This window comes from Motacilla alba, chromosome 4A (assembly GCF_015832195.1).
Source record: "Motacilla alba alba isolate MOTALB_02 chromosome 4A, Motacilla_alba_V1.0_pri, whole genome shotgun sequence".
NCBI lineage: Eukaryota > Metazoa > Chordata > Aves > Passeriformes > Motacillidae > Motacilla > Motacilla alba.
The window spans coordinates 4,175,814-4,193,358 of record NC_052045.1 but is presented as its reverse complement, the minus strand read 5'-3'; the positions used below and the strand labels follow the sequence as shown (position 1 = coordinate 4,193,358).

Below are 17,545 nucleotides of genomic sequence, written 5' to 3'. Positions count from 1 at the left end.
GCTCTCTGCCCGGTCCTAAAGAGCACAAGGCCAGCTGGACATCGAGCATCACCTGAGAGAGTTCTGGCAGCAGCAGCCAGAAAAGGGAGCCAGCCCAAGTCCTTCACTTGCAAAGATTCACAGAGAGGAACAAGACACCTCCTACCCCCCTCCTACCCCCCTCCTACCCCCCTCCAGCTGTACACAAGATGTTTCCAGGACAGACAATGATCCAGAGAGTTAGACTGGGGTTTATTTCATGGTTACAGGTAGCCTCCAGCATTCTTTCCCCATTAAACATTGCCTAGGGTCTATAGTATCTGGGAACAGAAATACATGGCTGCAGCAGGAAAGCAAAGCAAGAACCCCACGATAAAAGAGCACCTTTGGATTGCAGTGTTGCAAACTCTTCCTGTGAGTCTCTGTGCTGTGTTGCTCAGACAACTACTGAATCATGAACACCAAATCAGTTTGAAAGAATTTCTGTGGTCCTTCAAGGAGTGGAAATTGTAAATGGCAGGTTGGTCTGATAAGGAAATTTAGTCCATGAGTTATTTTCACACAAAGTTCTGTATAAAAATACACCAAGTTCTTGAAAATTTGAAGCACAGCAAATAAATACAGCTGGTTTGGGGCTGAAAATACATCACGTCTGAGGTCAGAAGCATTCTCTAAAATGAGCTTTGGCCCAGCCCTTCACTGAACTGGGTCCTGCTGGCATTTGCCAGGTCAGAAGCTGGGTTTGATGGAAGTTTTGTCCTTTGTGTCCGAGCTTCCCAGACAGAGGCAGGTGTAAGGCAAGGGGCAGTTCCCAGTGAGGTATTTCTGAAGTTCCCATGCAGCCCGTGACTCTGCACTGAAAGCAGCTGTGGGAGGGGTGGGACTGACATGGGGGTCATTCCCACTCTCAGCATGAAGAGACAGAACATGGCTACAAGGACGAAGAGGAAAAGGTTTCAGGTGTCTTCCTTTTGTCTCCTAGATTGCCTGAGGCCTGGCTGAAGAACAGGAGCTAGTCAAGACCAGCTGAAGTCCACAGAGGGATTGCATCCCACTCTTCCGAGGGAAAAGTGAGTCCTTAATGTTTTCCAGCCTTCCTCACTATCAGACTGAACCTTTTCTTGGATGCAGAAGAGCAGAAAGTAAAGCAGTTTCAGTGGTTGTGAACTCCTTGGAGTAGCTCAGAGGTTTCTCTCATTCCTAAAAGAAACAAGCAGCTTGTTAGAAGAAATACACAAACCTGTTTCTGTTATGAAACAGAACTATCTCCCATAAAGCATCTCATTTAATTACCTACTTGTTTGCTCTTGTACAGTGTCCAAGGGGACCCGTGAGCCTTTCCTCTATACCACTTTACTTTTTCATTTCTCTATTGCTGTTTCATTGCTTGACATTTCACTAGGCTGCAATGCACCTGGGTGAGGTTTAGGGATCAGTAATAACACTCTGCTCTTTGCCACTGCCCTGAGCCTTTTGCTTTTTTAATCCTGCTGCAGGCAAGGTCCCCTTGAGGGACATGCCAGGTGTGTCACCTGCAGCTGCTCAGGCTGTCACAGAACTGTCTCCTGGCTGTGCCCCTCCATGGCTGTGTCCAGGTGCTGCTGTGACCTTGTGCCTGCAGCCGCCTCCACCCCTGCTTGGCCACCCTGCCATTTCCCCAGCCTTTACCTTGTAGCCAGACTTGGCACCACGAGCCCTGCCAGTAACAGAAATAGCTTCTGCAGCCCTGTTTTCTATTTTTACTCTGAATCACTCCTTAAAATGTCACCACTCTTCTGCATTCCTGGGTTCGTCACTGCCCCGGCTCAGGGTGAGTTTCAGGGATGTGGTGCTTTGTGTGTTTTAGTAATGGCTTGGAGTCAATAACGCTCCTAATGCAGAGGAGCTCAGCCCTCCCAAATCCCTCCTCACCCGAGAGCACAGCAGGACACAGTCCCTGCCTACCTGCCCGGTACAGCAACACCCCGAGGCCGGTGTTAGAGCAACGCTGCTGCTTTTGTTCAGAGTAATTAGGTGCCGGAGAAAACAACGAAAGGCTTTATTTGTACCACACCCACCAATTACTGCCTGCTCTAAGAGCCGGGACAGTTCCCTGGCTGCAGTCAGTCACTTTGCTTTCTGCAGTTAAATTACCACGAGGGCATCGCTGAGCTCTCAGTTTGGGTAATACTTGCTTTGAAGTTAAATTAAGCATTGCAGAGGGAGCAGTCCATCTCCGGGTAAACTTACATGTTTCCAGATCTCTCCAGTCCTCTCAATTACAATCGTTTGTGATTTATTGACAGGTGATGTGACCTTGTAGTCATCAGACAGGAGACCCAGAATAGGATACTGATTCCTGTACCTGTAAAGAGTTGAACAGGTTGTTTAACAGAGCCTAAACAAAGGAAAGCCCAAAGGATGTGTTTTTAAAAAAGGTGAACACCGCATTACTTTTTAGTGATGATGGCTGTCACCCCAGGGGACTGACTGCCCGATAACTTCTCATGCTTCAGTCTGAAGAGCTCCTGACAAAACCAAAAGCAAACACTGATGTGAAGTCATGTTTTTTGAAGTATCAGTTCACTAAAGCCACAACAAAATATTTGCAGAAATTTGTCTTAACAATCTGAAAATCCACCTTTCCGGAAGGCTGGCAGAGAAGCAGCATTCAGTTAGAACAAATCCCAACCCCCTTTCCTGAGCCAGGAGAGCACAAGGAACTTCCTGGTAAGGTTCCACCTACTCAGTACCGTGGAGGCTTAAACACAAAAACCTTTAGAGGAATAGCTTGTATTATTTTACCTCTTGCTGTTGTTTAATAAAAGCCTCTTTGTCCTCCAGCAGCGATGTCAGTTCGTGCAGCCTCATTTGCAAGTCGCTGTTGCTCCCCTCTCTCCTGGTTATGTCCTGCTGGAACTGGCACAGCTGGGACTGCAGAACAAGGCAGGAGCTCTCAGGTGTGGGGGGCTCTGGGCAGGGCCCCTCAGCACCCAGCCAGGGCTCTGGGGGTGGCATTTCATTAACACCATCAACAGTGAGACCCAGGGATTTTCAGGTCAGGAAGTTGAGCCATGCAGTAAATTCAGAAAGTGCTGACTGGACTGAATTCTACCCAGTATTAACTTAATGATTTTACAAGTGTCAAGCTAAACCAACACTGAACCAGTTGAATTGGTTTCCAGAGTTGGAGACTTTTACCACTGATTTCCATGAGAGACATTTCCTACATACAGCTGTGACGGGGATTTATTTTTGTTTCTTATTAAGCATATTTTGACTAATTTCTTATGTTATCAGGACACACAAAATATCCTTTTAGGACAGCCCACTAATCAGGTTGATCCCTAATTTCTTCGTGTAAAGAACATTGGGTTTTTTTAAAATCACAGTTTTATGTTCTACTATAAAGAACATATAAAGGTTTTAAACCACCACCACTGTCTATGAGTAAAGTAACTGCACAACCAGAAGACACCCAAAAAGCGCCTGTGGAAGATCTCTGCTGCTGTAAGTGCAGCTGTCCCTGCACACAGCCAGCAGGGCCCCTTACTCTGAGGCTGCGGATCTCCCTGTCCTTGTCCTCCCTCAGGTTGTTGATCATCTCCACGTAGCGGCTGGAGAGCTCGTCCGTCGTGGTCTGCAGGGTCGGGCTGGAGCAGCTCTGCAGCAAAGAACCCAATTTTATTTTACAATGAGAGTTTTCATCGTTACACTGATCCCTCTGAGTCTGGGACTCAGCTACTGCACCCAGCCAATGCGCCCTCACCTGCAGCTTGAGGCTCTGGATCTCCTGCTCCAGGGCCCTCTTGCTGTACTCCAGCTCCTTCAGCTGGCAGTCCTTGTCACCCTCGCTGAGCCGCAGGGACAGGAGCTGTTCCTCCAGGGAGCGGCATTTGGCAGTGCTGTCCCTGAGCCCTTGCTGGAAAGCACGGGGGGAATGAGCACCTGGAATTCCTCAGGGGAGGAACAGCATCACACACACAGCAGGCAGCAGTTACTCACAGTACCCAGAAGTCAGCAAATTGCCCCCATTTTGGCTGCCTGGAATGACACTGGAAATGTTTCTTGATTTACCTGCTGCTGACGATTGTTCTCCCTCAGAGAAGCCAGCATTGTTTCATATTCTTTCACTTGGGAATCCTTAAAAGCCAAATCCTTCTTCAGCAAGACATTGTCAGTTTCCAGCTTCTGCAGGACAAAAGTCAAAAGATTACAGTCAAAAGCTGCAATTTTTCAGTAAACTCTTCCTATAAAGTGCAACACAGTCATTAATAAAGGGATGTTTTAGAACTGAGAAAATGCTCAACTTTCTTGAAAGTTTGGGGTTTGGGTACATAGCACACACTAATGCCTGTGGCTTTGTGCTGGGTGGTGAGCACTGAGGTCCTGGACACTGCCCTTTCAGTCTGCCACAGAAACAGTTTAAATAGAAGCCAACAAAAAACCCCAAACAAACAAAAACCACCCCAAAACTAAGCCCACTGCACCAACTCCTTGTTCTGTGCTCAAGTTCAAATTCTTCTCCCTCAACTTTGCATTTTCCAGGACAATGCTGTGACATTCTCAGCGGGGCCGAGCACTTGGGCTGGTGTGGGGAACAACAGGAACTGTCTGCTGCCTGCATCCACAGCCACAAGGCTGGCATGGCTGAAGGCCAGAGAACCTGTGGAGCTGCCAAAGCCACCCCTGTCCATCCAGCCCAGAGAACCTGTGGAGCTGCCAAAGCCACCCCTGTCCATCCAGCCCCCTGAGGCACGGACTGAGCAGCCACTGCCACCAGCACAGGCACAGCCTGGAATGGCAGCCCTGGGCTCCTGCTGCCAGCTGGATGAGCTGGATGAGGAGCAGGACTCACCCCCAGGTCATCCTGCAAATGGCAGAGCTCCTCCCGCAGGTTCTTGAACGTGGAAAGCACAAGTCTCAGGGATTTGTCCGATGTCACTCTCATCTGGGAGGGGAGAAATGAAAAGGATAATTAGGATTAATTAGGCAGCTTTGTTTACAATATGCCTGACAAGAGGTAGAACAGAAACTGCTTCACAGCTGACAGTAACTTCTAAAACCACTGCACGTCCTTTGAAGTGCCCACAGTTTCTACAGGAAACATTTTCCTTGCACTTTGTTCTGCAAATGCCAGTGTTCAACTTCTGCCTTGTAACACAGGACAGCGTTGTTAAAATGGAAGGAACAACAGGGTAAGGAACTGCCTTTGTACACCAATAAAGGGAAAAAGAAACGTGTAATATTGTACACTTATTATTTGAGCTTTAAAAGCTTTGTGCTTACACTGATTTTTAAAAATTACTGCCCTGCCTGAAAAGGCACAGAGGAATGAGTCATGTTTGAGATCTGGCAAAGCTTTGGGCTCAAGGATGAGGGAATTTAATTAACATTTTTAAAAATTTAAATTAAAAAAGCTCATACAGCCAACTCCTCCCTTTAAAAGGAAAAAGATCCCAAAGATGAAAGGAGTCACCTGGATGAAAGAGAAAACCATAGGTGACCACAGCCTAACACTGTTCTCCTTTGGAATGTTAATTTTAGTGCCTTTAATAGCTGTGTATTGATTCAGGTGAAAATATAAATTGCTGCATTTCATGATACATTTATAATATTTAAAAGAAGAAAAATAGACTTTGAAAGGACACACAAAATAACTCCTCAAGTTCTAACACTCCTGAAAGGGCTGAATATTCTGTGCAAAAGCTGTGTTTTTTTCCTGTCCAGACAAAAGTGATGTGTGTTCCCTTAACTTGGAGCTCTCATGCTCTCTATCCATATGGGGATTTGCCCCTGCCCAGTTTTTTATCCCCACTGGTGCCATGGTGTGACTGAGACTTCATTCCTAGTGCAACTCACCATCAATGGGTGAAATATAGACTATAAAAATATAAGTAAAGCCCCACTCAGCAATTGCTTAGTGCTAGAGGTTGCTAAATCCCAGAGGTGCCATGTACTTCTCCAGTGGAATTCTCTGTGTCCTTAGAGGAGCCTCTGAGCATTCCCAGCTCGGGATCCTGGGCTGTGCAAACCCTTCCCTCCCAGCTCTGTCCTGGTGGCCAGGGAGTCTGAGAGCACCCAGGGTGGATCCTGACAACACCTGGTTCCCCAAAAGCCATTTTGGCTGCATTTTATAATCACAGCTGTGAGGATGTAAAACCAGCTGGACACGGAGACAACAGGAAATGCCTGTTCCAGCTTTTTCACCTGGAGCTGAACCAGCCTCCCAGGACAGTGTGCCAGTGTGAGGCCGTGGAATGTCCTCGTGCTGGCTGGAATGTCCATGGGGTTGATGTCTATCTTCCTTGTAAGAGAAGCACAGAATAATTCCAGCTGGAAGGATGGGGAGGTCAGAGCAGGGCAGCTGTGAACTCAGACCAGGCTGCTCCTTCTCAACCTCATTTCAATGGATTTTTTGTTTACCAGGAAGCGATTCCAAGGTGCAGCTCCCAGGTAGGATCACCCTTCCCCTACCTGAGGGAGCCCAGATCAGGACACTCCTGCTGAGGCTGCCCTGGATCCTGCTCTGACACACCTGCCTGGCAAAGGCAGCTCCGAGTGCTGAGCTGTGCTTTTGGCATCCAACAGCAAATGGAACCATTGCTGTTGTGGTTCAGGTGGAAAGGGTTTTGTCCTGGGTTGGTTCTTCAGCTCCCTCCCTGCTCCATGCCCAGCCATGGGGTTGGGCTGGGAGCAAGTGGGATTCAGGCTCTGCTTCTGGGTTTTTAGCACCTCCTATTTGTGTTTGGCTTTTAAAGCCTTAACACACAACACAGAAAGATGAAAGGCCTCTGTTCTCCCGTCAGTGGTGAAAAGCCAAGACAGTTTCCAGTGAAACTGCAGGAAAGCCCCCCCGTAGGGCTCAGTTTAAAATACACAAGTGGACAGTGGGCCCATGGGACACTTCCTTTAAAGCCACCATTCCATCCCCTCACTCCAGAAACAATGGGATGAGGGAATCCAGAGTGAAGGGTGTTATGTACCACGTCCCTCCTGTGTGCGAGCCAGCTCCCACTGCTCCCAGCTCCTTCAGGCTGCCAAGCTCCCATACCTGCAGGAGATAACGAATCTGCTGCTTTGTTGCCTCAGACAGTCCTTTGGGAATTAATTCTTCAATATCTTCAGTCTAAGCAAAGAAGGGAGGAGAGGGGAGACATCTTGATTAAGAATTTTGCCTGGTAGATTAGTAATGTGGTTTCTCATTAATTACACAGCTCTGCTATGAAAAACATCTTTAGTACAAGGCAAATAAGAACAAAAATAGATCAAAGTCTATCCAGAAAACTCACAGTCTTTTATATGTGGGGCATGTACAAAGTGAGATAAAGTGATACATGAAGCATATATTCAAATGCTTAAATTCAACATTTAAAAGCAGTATTCAAACCAATCCTCTCTCAGGAATTAACAGCTGATGCTACAACAACTCCCAGCAGTTTATGGCGGGGCAAAACCTTTGAATGGGCTGCCAATAAACCCCCGATGACCACCAGGAGATGCTGCCAGGATTCAGTGGCATTTGCATCCTGCAGGTGAACCCTGGACAGGTATTTCTGCCCCATTCACATTGAATGCCTTCAAAAGTGCAGCACCTGCTGCTCTGGCCAGGGAGTGAAAGAGCCTTTGCAAAAAACACCTTGTAAAAATACAGGTACCCATGCAAGTCATTTTCCAGTGAAACCATTATTGGAACAGCAGGAGAGACTTCCACTTCTCATACTGGAATAATGCAAATTCTTGAAGTTTCCTTTCAGTATTACCACATTTGCAAATGCCTGCCTGGCAGTGGTTTTCGGGCTCTGAATGTTTTTAGCGAGCAGGAAGCATTCACTAACAAAGATCAGCCTCCTTCATTTCAGCTGCTTTGGCTTTGTTTGCTTGAGCCCTCCCCCAGTGGTGGATGGGACAGCCTGGCCTTACCTGGCACGTGAACTCGATGTCGTGGTTCCTGTAAAACACAAAAAGCTGCTTGAGAACTTTCAGGATTCAGGCCCACATTCACCACTAAAAGACTTTCTGGACAATACAGAGCAAGGAAGGGGATTTCTCAGCTGAAGAGTCATTACCTTCCCTCTGTGGAGGAATTCCTGGGGAGACTGGAGTGCTCCAGCAGCAGGCAAACACAGGCTGAGTATCCCCAGTCCTTTGGGCAGTTATCCCAATTATGGGCAGTAAACCCAATTACTCCCTTAATTGCCTGGCTAATGGTTTGCCCACAACTCTGCTGCAATTCCCTGCCCTGCCCCAAGTGTTGACTCGGCCTTCTCAGGGTTTCTGTAATGGTTAAATTCCCTTTTTCCCCTGCTACAGGACCTACTTTCCATATTCAGTGACCTTGGAAGGAACCAGACAAGATCGGGAGTGAGGGGGAAGAATGAGGCTGATGGGAGGGAAGGAGGGAAGGTTGTGCAGGGCACTGCCTGCTGTGACTCTCATTTCTTGCCACAGATGGTCTGCAGGGCTCTGCAGAAAATGTGCTTTTTGTTCATTTGGATGCAGAGACTGAGCTTTATGCCTGGTGGTGGCTGTCCTTTAATCCATGACACAACACCACAACAGGACAGAGAAAATTTGGACATTTAGGTTTCTTCAGGACACAGCAATAGAAACGTGTCACGAAATATTTGTCAGAGTGTGCTGTAAGTTCTTGTTTGCTCAGTGTACAAACACGTGTGGGAGACACAATTCTTAAGCATCACATTCAATAAATTCCCTTGGCTTACAGCATTTCTACGTCCTCAGCTACTTGCAATGTGTAAAACATCCAGTCAATTCCAGCTGTCAGGAAGAAACAAGGAGTAAAACCAATTCACAAACAGCACAGTCCCTGTCAGCTGCGCAGTGCTGGCTGCCTGGGACACAGGAATGACAGATCCCCTGCAATACCTTGTCCCAATCTTCTCCACGTGCTGCAGCAGGCAGCTGTACAGGTCATTGCTCTTGCGGTGCAGCTCGGCCAGCAGCTCCCCAAAGAAGCGACAGTCCAGCTGCTCAGGGCTGTCCTGGGGGCAGCTCACCTGGCAGGAGACAGGCAGGGCATCAGCACAGGATCCCCTCTTTGGGATGAAAGCTGAACTTGAAAACGCTACAGGTAGGGTTTGGGTCTGGTTGCTCTTAGCAATTTTCAATTTATTTACACTTTTCTTGGTGGTGAGTCTTCCATGTCTGCTGGTTTTCAATAAACCATACAGAGAGGAATGACTTCCTTTAGAACAAGAAGAACCAGGCAAAGTCCTGCTTCCACAGCAGCGTCCTCAGCCCAAGCTGAGCGTCCTGACCTGGTGGATGGGAGTGTCCAGCTCTGGAAGGTTCTGCACAGGTCTGACACCGAGGTCCCCAGGGTGTCTGTCACCCAAACACCAACTGGGTGTGCAGGAGGGACCTGCTGCACTCCCTCCCCAGCTGCACTAACAGGCTGCAGGTACACCAGGAAGCTCCTTTAGTGCTTCCACTGAATTTGTGTCAACAACTTTTGCATCAAATTGAAATACATTTGAAGCCCTGGCTGATCAGCATAGGAGGAAAGGAACCCTGAGCTGATGTTTGCCAAGCTTGTAAAGCAATGTGTGATTCCTCCCAAAGCAGAGGCTGTGCATCCCTCAGCCTTTGTACAGACCGACAGGTGAAACCCGACTGAACTGATGGGTAAAGAAAAGCAAAACCAAACAGCCCCGTGAGACTGAGCCAGCTAAACACCACGGGCTCATCTCGGGCAGTGCACACCTGAGCACAGGTCTGTGACAAGGAGAAATACAACTCTCAAACAGCCTTTCCCCCCAGCAGCACGTGAGAATGCCTTGGATGGTCCCAGACTGACACACAGCCCCTGCTCAGTGACAAGGGCGTGCTGCTGAGAGTCCCACAGAAACCTCTGGAGACTGCAGAGCCACAAAACCTCTCACTGCCGGGGTTTAGTCCCTGCCTAAGAACGAACCGTGCTGAGAACAAACCGTGGAGAGCTCACCAGCTCGGGGGGTGCCGTGCCCCTCCTCACCGGCTGTCCCCGGCACTCCTCGCTCCCCGGGCCCGGGCACAGCTCGCAGGGACTGCCCGTCTGTGTCTGCTGGCACTGCTGGGTGACCGCGAGCGGCGGGCACTGCTGGCACGGCTCCGCCGGGCACACCTGGAACTGCCGCTCCTGCCACAGAAAGGACCTGTCAGTGCTGGGCCTGCACGGTGGGACATGCCTCTGCCGGGGCAGAAAGGGTTAATGCTGGGCCTGCATGGGTGGGACATGCCTCTGCCGGGGCAGAAAGGGTTAATGCTGGGCCTGCATGGGTGGGACATGCCTCTGCCGGGGCAGAAAGGGTTAATGCTGGGCACAGCACAGTGGGAAATGCCCCTGCTGGGGCAGAAAGGGTTAATGCTGGGCACTGCACAGTGGGAAATGCCCCTGCTGGGGCAGAAAGGGTTAATGCTGGGAAATGCCTCTGCTGGGGCAGAAAGGGCCAGTGAGTCTGGGCACTGCGTGGAGTGGGACATCAGCCTCAGCAGTGAATGAAATGTGTCTGTGACTGGCAGTGCTGGTGGTGCCTGTGGATGTTTTAATAATCCAAATTAAATTGCTTTTATACCTAACTGAACATGAGTTTGCCTAATATTTTCATACTTTGGGGTTGTAATTCACCCATTCTCCTTCCCATTTTAGCAGCTGCCAGTGACAAGCACGGGCAAAAAACCTCTCCCAAGGTGGATGTCCCGCTATACATGGAAATTTCCTTTAGACCTACGCTCCTGCTTTGACCTAAATCTAAACATAGCCCAGGTGACAAAAACCAGAAGCAAAACTATGGTTTCCAGGGCTAAACTCCACAATTTTTTATTCTTTTCTTTGCACATCATCTGCAGAAATAAAGAAGCTGTTATTTGTAATTACGTTTTTTCCTTTTCCACTTTAGAGACTGGATATCACAGAATTCAGCTATCTAAAATCCAGAGAGGCATGAGAAGTTCCATTTTAAAAAACAAAGTAAAAAACCTCAGCTAAATCACTCTGAGATATGCTAAATTTCAAATCTTTTTCCTCTTGGAAATGTTTCAGAGCAATAAAACGGAGCAATATTTTTGCCATTGATAAAACACCAACTGTGAGATGAAATTGCAGACAGATTTGCCAAATATATTTTTTAAGAGTAAGATAAAAAATTGTGGGTTTAATTTTCTTTTTCTACAAATGTATCTTGGTTGTTCTGCTGTGAAGCTATTCCAAGAAACTAATTCACAGCCACTATTCAGATACAGACTGACAATATTAGAGATACAACAGCAGTTTTCATTGTTAATTAATAATAAATTCTCAGGAAAAATACGGCAAACATTCCACCTTCCACCTTAAATATTGCTTCATTTTCTTTCAGAATGCATCCTGGATCACAACAAGGCAGTTCTCAAGTTGGCTGCTACTCCTAACGAAAATAAGAAAATAACCCAGAACCAAACCAACCCAGAAACATCAATTTCCTGCTACTAGCTCAATTTTCTCCTTGCAATAGACAATATAAACACCCAACTTACTTGGAGGGGATTTAATAGCTCATATTTTCTTATTGTTTTTTCATAGATGACATTATTTCCAGGAGAGAAACTGGCCCCTCTAAGAAAAGGGGATAATGGCTCCTGTAAAACACATAAATAAAAACATCCATAAATCTTGTCAAACAGCAAACTCAGGATTAGGGTAATTTTGACTAAAAATAGATAATTTAAAGATATGTGAGATGTCCTTTAGAATGTGAAGATGTGAGTGTGTGTCCACTTGGAAACAAAGTGGCTGTGCTTGCATAGGGGCTATGTGAAATAAATGCAGTAGAAACAGGTAGTAATTAATCACTATTAATAAAGACACAACTGCTGAGAGGTGGGAGCCTGAGTGGCCATTCTGCAGTGTTTTTAACCCCTCATAATTCCATCCCTCACCCTCAGAGGTGTGAGCTGTGTGCTCTCAGAGTGTTTCTCATCCCCTGTGGAGGAGCTGAGGGAAGCCCAGCACAGTTTCCCTACCTGATCCGGGTTCTCGATAATGATCCTGCGGATGGTGCCCTGCAAGGGAGGAAAAAAGGTTCAGAGATCACTGCAGCTCAACCTCCAACACCTTTTCTGGAAGAAGAACCTGATTATGGGCATTGGCTGTAAATACTCTGGGACCCACTGGCCACAATCACCTGGAGATGTTCTAAACCCAGGGCTTCACACCCGAAAGGAATTGGTCCACGTGCAGCATGGCACAGTGTGCCATGAAGGATTGTGCCAACAACCTTCACTGCATTTTAAGAGCTGGGTTTTTCTCAATGTCCCCTTTGCAGGTCTGAGGGAATCAGTCCATATTTTCTGTAAGTGCAGCAGAACAGGCTACAAATCAAAGCTGCATGAGGCTTCCTGGATCCCATGTCCCTGTTCCAGCCCATCTCTTTTATTTTCGGTTTTTGCACGTTACACATCAAACTCAGCTGGTGTAGAGGGAGATGCATCATACTCCTTTTGTTTCAGCAAGGAATGAAAATTTGGATTTTGCTTAAACTCAGAAGTGAACAGGTAGAGGAGCTGCCCAACAACCCCCTGAGTCACATCCAGTGAACACAGCTGCACAGCTGCCACCTCTGGACATGATGCCCACATGGAGCATCTGCAATGAAAAATGAGATGTGCCTCTTTAAATTACAAGAACCTGTCCCTGGCAACAGCTTTGTTTTCAAATAGATTTCTTCAGATTTTGCCCCAGCATTGCCTAGAAGCAATTGCAGACACTATCCTCCACCAGTTCTAACAAATCACACATTGCTTCAACCCTTCACAGCCAGGTCTTTACCCGAGCAAGCCGAGTTCCCACTGAACCCAATCTAAGGACTGGGCAATTTGTCAGTTTGCAGCATACTGTTTATCCTCCCTCACAGCACAAACCTCCAATTTTCATAATGAATCATTTCTTCCCCAAAGCCAGGGGGAAGTTTATGTTGCTGCAGCTCAGTCTCAGCCACATTCTCAGCCAGGTGAGAGCAGCTCTGAAGTAGGTCAGGTTTCCTATCAACTGTTGCATAAGTTTAGGAAGCCTGGAGCAGTTTTCCAAACCTCTCAGGAGTGAATCATAACAGCATCAGGAAAGAGAAACAAAAGTAGAAAAGAAACTGTTTTTGCAGCAGTCAGAGTAATTAAGAAATTTCAAAATAAAACTGCAGCAGAAAGCTGGGGAGCTGCTCAGTGCTGCTGTCACCCCACGTGCCAGCAGGACTTTGGGGACACAGCACAGAGAGGTGGAACATGCAGCCCAACCCTGCACCACCAACCTGCAGAACTGCAAGTAAAAAGTGAAATACTCAGCACAGGAATGGCCACTGGTCCTTCCTTCAGCCCGGTCTCAGAGCAGGCACAGCCCGAGCCCGGGGACCGTGAGGAGCACGCGGAGCTGTGACACCAGAGAGCCGTGGGACAGCAGGGACTGCTTCATCCCAGCACGGGGACAACACATGGCCATTGTGTGACACTGAACAACAGCCCTGGAACCCACTGAAAGGCTGGACAAATGCGCCAGGGCTAACTCAAAGTCCAGAGAGGATAACACATCCAGGGTGTCTCAGAGGAATTAAACCACAGCAGAGGAGTCTGGAGCATTTTAAGTTGAAACAGACCTTTATAATATTCTCATTGTATAGGCAATGTTATACAGAACCTAAGAATGTTTTGCCTGGATAAAATTATGCTTATTTTTGAGATACCCAAACTCTTTCATTTTCAAAGAACTGCTTTACAAACACAGATTTGCCTGCCCTTTCTCCCATTCCAGCCAAGCAGGCTGGACTGGCACAGGCTGGGAGGGGATCAAGAGGCAGAAACGCTGTGTCTGTGCCAGCCTGGACTGCCCACACACAGCTCGGAGCTCTGCACAAGGAGGTGCCACCTCCAAGACCTCTGGAGCTGTCCCCCAGCAGTGGGAACATGGAAAGGGATCTTGGGCAGTTTGTGTTCTCCAGCATTCCCAAGGGGCACAGCTCAGGCTACTCTCTCCAAGCAGTCAGAAGATGCAGTGTCTGGAGATGCAGCATTTTCTGTCTGGGAGAAGGAAGGGGAAGGTGGGATTCCAAAGGGAAAGCCCAGTGCTGTTGTAGGTTTCAGTGGGTTTGGAATTCATGACAGCCTGACCAGTCAGTGTGGTCTGTTTTACAGAATCACAGAAAGGTTTGGGTTGGAAGGGACTTGACAGTTCTTCCCATACCAATCCCCTGCCATGGGGCTTATAAAGAGATTTTTTAAAGGTAACACTAAAACTTGTATGAATATTTTTGCTAGTCTTAAAGATTTCTAAGTAAGATTTTTAAATTTTAGAATAAGCACTTGATAGATTTATCTTTAGTGTGCCAATTTTATGTAGAAGCAATCAAATGTCCCTATTTTTTAAAATTTCAACAGGTTACCCTTGGCTTCAGCCAACCCAGAGATGAAAGTAAGAATTTCATCTATGTCAAAGGCCTTTATCCACAACACATTGTCTTGCTAATGACAAGCAATCCAGTCATCTGCTCATAATTTATGACTTCCAGTTGGCAGGTGAAATGGGGAAATGGCAGGCTGTGTTTGAGGCTGTTACAACACAGACCAACCCTAAAGCTGGTTAATATTACACCATTTTCATGGGAGCCCTTTGCACGCCACAGAACTGAGCTCAGCCACACAAACACCTGACTCCAAAATTTCTCACATGGACAGAGAACCTCTACAAAGCCTGTCAGGGTTTTGCCCTCTGCAAGCATTTCATATGTGCCACTTCATAAATTATCTTTTCATGACCGTGGAGATAGGATTCATACACATAAGCCACACTGGAAGGAATTCATTCCAAACACTTCTCATTTAGATCAAGCAAAGCAAAATTTGCTGTGAATTAGTCCAAAGACAAAACAAACCACGAAAGTAAAAAAAACCCTGAATCCTGAACCACAAAAAGTACCAGCACATGTGCTCTGAGCACACAGCAATTTCAAATTCTCCCTCTCTCCAGCTTATTAGAAGTGTACATAAACACAAGAGCACAGCCCAGCCACATGACTGAAGACTAGCACTGTGTCAACAGGAATGCATGTGTCTGTTATTGTTAATCCACACAAAGCAAAATGAAATATTGCTCAAAGGCAGCCCTTTGCTTTAGCACAGAGCTGAAACTGCAGCTCTGGGCTGCCACGAACCCCAAATCCTCCTGTTACAACAAACACAGATGGGAGCTCGGTATCGGTCCATTATTCACTTTACGTGGCCCTACACAATGGGCTCAAAGGGCAACTGATCCACTCCTGGGGAATGTCCTACACCCCTCCCAGGGCTCCTCTGAGGCAACTCCCATTCAGCACCAAGCGTGCCACTTCTGCCTCCTCCCAGCTGACTTCCCTGTTTGTTACTGTTTTCTGCTTTAATAACTTCCTAATAATCTGTATTAGGCACCTTCCTTCTCCACCACTGAAACTGCAACCCACACAAAGCCTGACTGAGCTACACCCTCCTGTCTTTAAAGTCTCGTCCAGCAAAACACTTCAGCAAGAAATTAGTTTTCATCAGCAGGACGTAATGGATTCAGTGACTACAACAGATGTTGAGAATTAAACATCCTCCACAGAGCAGCGACAGCATTTGAGTCTGTAATCCTTGTTCACGTACTTACCGAGGCTGAGGAGGCCTGGGACTGCAATGTTTATGCCAATTAATATTTAATTATTTAACTGCAATACAGACTATCATCCAGCCTAGCTGAGCACTTCACTCATCTGGGAGGTGAGAGACCTGTGTTTACACTCCTGCCCTACATCTCGCAAAAGGGGGTTAACAGCCTGGGTACAGAGGGAATGGCTCTGCCATTACCAACTCCTACAAAGCCCCTATGATCACAGACTCGTTCAGACTGGAAAAACTCACCAAGATCATCGAGTCCAACCATTCCCCAGCATGGCCAAGGACACTAATCACATGTCCTCAAGTGCCACACACACTTTTGAACACTTCCAGTGTTCAGTTCCAGTTCAGTGTTCCAGATGGTGAGTCCACCAGTTCCCTGGGCAGTGTGTTCCAATGCTTAACCATCCATTCCATGAAGAATTTTTTCCTAATATCCAACCTAAACCTCCAGCACAACTTGTGGCTGTTTCCTCTTGTCCTTCTATTAGCACAGCTGCTCACTCACTTCCCAGGATTTACATAAACCATCCTGGAGAGGAAGGCAGACCTCAAACTATGCAAATACCGCTTTAAAAGGAATGCAGATCTTGTATTGGTCCTAATCCAGATCCTTTTTGACAGGTAAATATAACACAGGAAAGAAAATTCAGTAAGTTTCATCTTGAAACAAATGTACATTGCCATTTGAGTACAGCAGAGCAATCCTGTAGATGTTAATAGCATTCTGCTGTATGAGGAAAAAATGGTTTGAGAATAAATTTTGATCTCCTTTTTGGTTTTGCAGTCAAATCTGTTCTTAAGCTATTGGTTTCTAGTTTCAATATACCATTTGCATGTGTTAAAATGACATTAAATGCCACCGATACTTTCAAGCCATGCCTTGGATACACACACAACAAACCTGCTGAACTGCATTGTGAGGGCTTTCCGAGCCCGACTCCAACACCTCAGTCGCGGACCCTCCGAAGCACCACCGATTCAAAGAGAACTAATAAGCACACAGGCTTCGAGCTCTATTGACACGAGCGGCCCCCAGTCAGCAGAGCCGCGCGGTGACATCGCGGCGTGGGAAGGGAGCAGCGCCGGCGGGGCCGGGGAAGGGAGCGCATCGCTGCCCGGGGACAGCCCGGCGAGGCTGGGGACGCCGGGGAGCGGCCACAGCGGCTTCTCCGCCGGGGGAAACGCGGGGCGAGCGGAGGGGCCGGGGCTGGACCCGTCCCACCCCCGGGGAGCCCGGCCCGACCCTCAGAGCCCGCACCCGCAGCTCCCGGCGTCGGGCTCCGGCTTCGACGGCTCCCGATCCCGGGCGGGAGCCGGGTCCCGGGTCGGCAGCAGTCCCCAGGGGCCGGGCCGTGTCCGCCGTACCTGTGGCGGGTCGCAGCCGTGCCCGCAGTCCAGCGGCGAGGCGGCCCGGGAGGAGCAGGAGGTGCTGACCCGGCGGCAGCCCGGCCCGTAGGTGCGCACCCGGTCGTAGGCCACGGCGCCGTCCTGCTGCTGCTGCGGAGCGGGGTCCAGGCAGGGCAGCGGCCGCGGCGGCTCCGGGCACGGCGGGGGCTCGGGGCAGGGCGGCGGCTCGGGGCAGGGCCGGCGGGCGGGCAGGGTGCTGTAGTGCTGCTGCCGCCGGTAGTAGTGCTGCTGCTGCTGGAGGTGCGGGGGCAGCGCGGGCGGCTGCAGCTGCTGCTGCGCCCCGAACATCGCGGCGGGACTGCGGCGGCGGCGGCGGGGCCGCTCCGGCTTTACCTGCGCGGGCCGCGCCTTGGGCGGGCCGCACCTGCGGGCGGGGAGCCCCGCGCCGACCCCGCCCCGGGCCGGGCCCCGCCGCGGCACCGGCACCGGCACCGGCCCAGAACGGGCTCCGCACTGAGCCGGGCCCCGCCGCGGCACCGGCACCGGCCCAGAACGGGCTCCGCACTCCCCGTGCAGCACCGCA

General features: G+C 48.7%; 1 protein-coding gene across 3 annotated transcripts; it reads right to left on the bottom strand.

Annotated features, from left to right (window-relative positions):
- Nucleotides 1-165: 165 nt before the first annotated feature.
- POF1B (POF1B actin binding protein) lies at nucleotides 166-17,319 on the bottom strand. 3 transcript variants are annotated; one of them, XM_038164854.1, is made up of 14 exons: nucleotides 16,981-17,319; nucleotides 11,962-12,000; nucleotides 11,476-11,577; nucleotides 9,926-10,099; nucleotides 8,848-8,978; nucleotides 7,882-7,909; nucleotides 7,013-7,087; nucleotides 4,817-4,909; nucleotides 4,036-4,149; nucleotides 3,512-3,880; nucleotides 2,764-2,892; nucleotides 2,413-2,486; nucleotides 2,209-2,323; nucleotides 166-1,179 (listed from the first exon to the last, which is right to left on the bottom strand). In XM_038164854.1, the coding sequence occupies exons 1-14, from the start codon at nucleotides 17,308-17,310 to the stop codon at nucleotides 1,174-1,176; spliced, it is 1,779 nt and encodes a 592-aa protein (XP_038020782.1). In that variant the 5' UTR covers nucleotides 17,311-17,319; the 3' UTR covers nucleotides 166-1,173. The 3 variants fall into 3 exon arrangements, with proteins under 3 accessions (XP_038020782.1, XP_038020783.1, XP_038020781.1); XM_038164855.1 differs by having other exon boundaries at nucleotides 166-2,323; nucleotides 3,512-3,622; nucleotides 3,728-3,880; XM_038164853.1 differs by having other exon boundaries at nucleotides 166-2,323.
- Between the last annotated feature and the right edge of the window lie 226 nt (nucleotides 17,320-17,545).

Coding starts and splice junctions, on each gene's coding strand:
- POF1B (XM_038164853.1), bottom strand. CDS start 17,310: ATGTTCGGGGCGCAGCAGCAGCTGCAGCCGCCCGCGCTGCCCCCGCAC. Junction 8,979..9,925: donor GCACGGCACCCCCCGAGCTG/GTGAGCTCTCCA, acceptor GTCTCCTGCCAG/GTGAGCTGCCCCCAGGACAG. Junction 2,324..2,412: donor ACAGCCATCATCACTAAAAA/GTAATGCGGTGT, acceptor AACTCTTTACAG/GTACAGGAATCAGTATCCTA.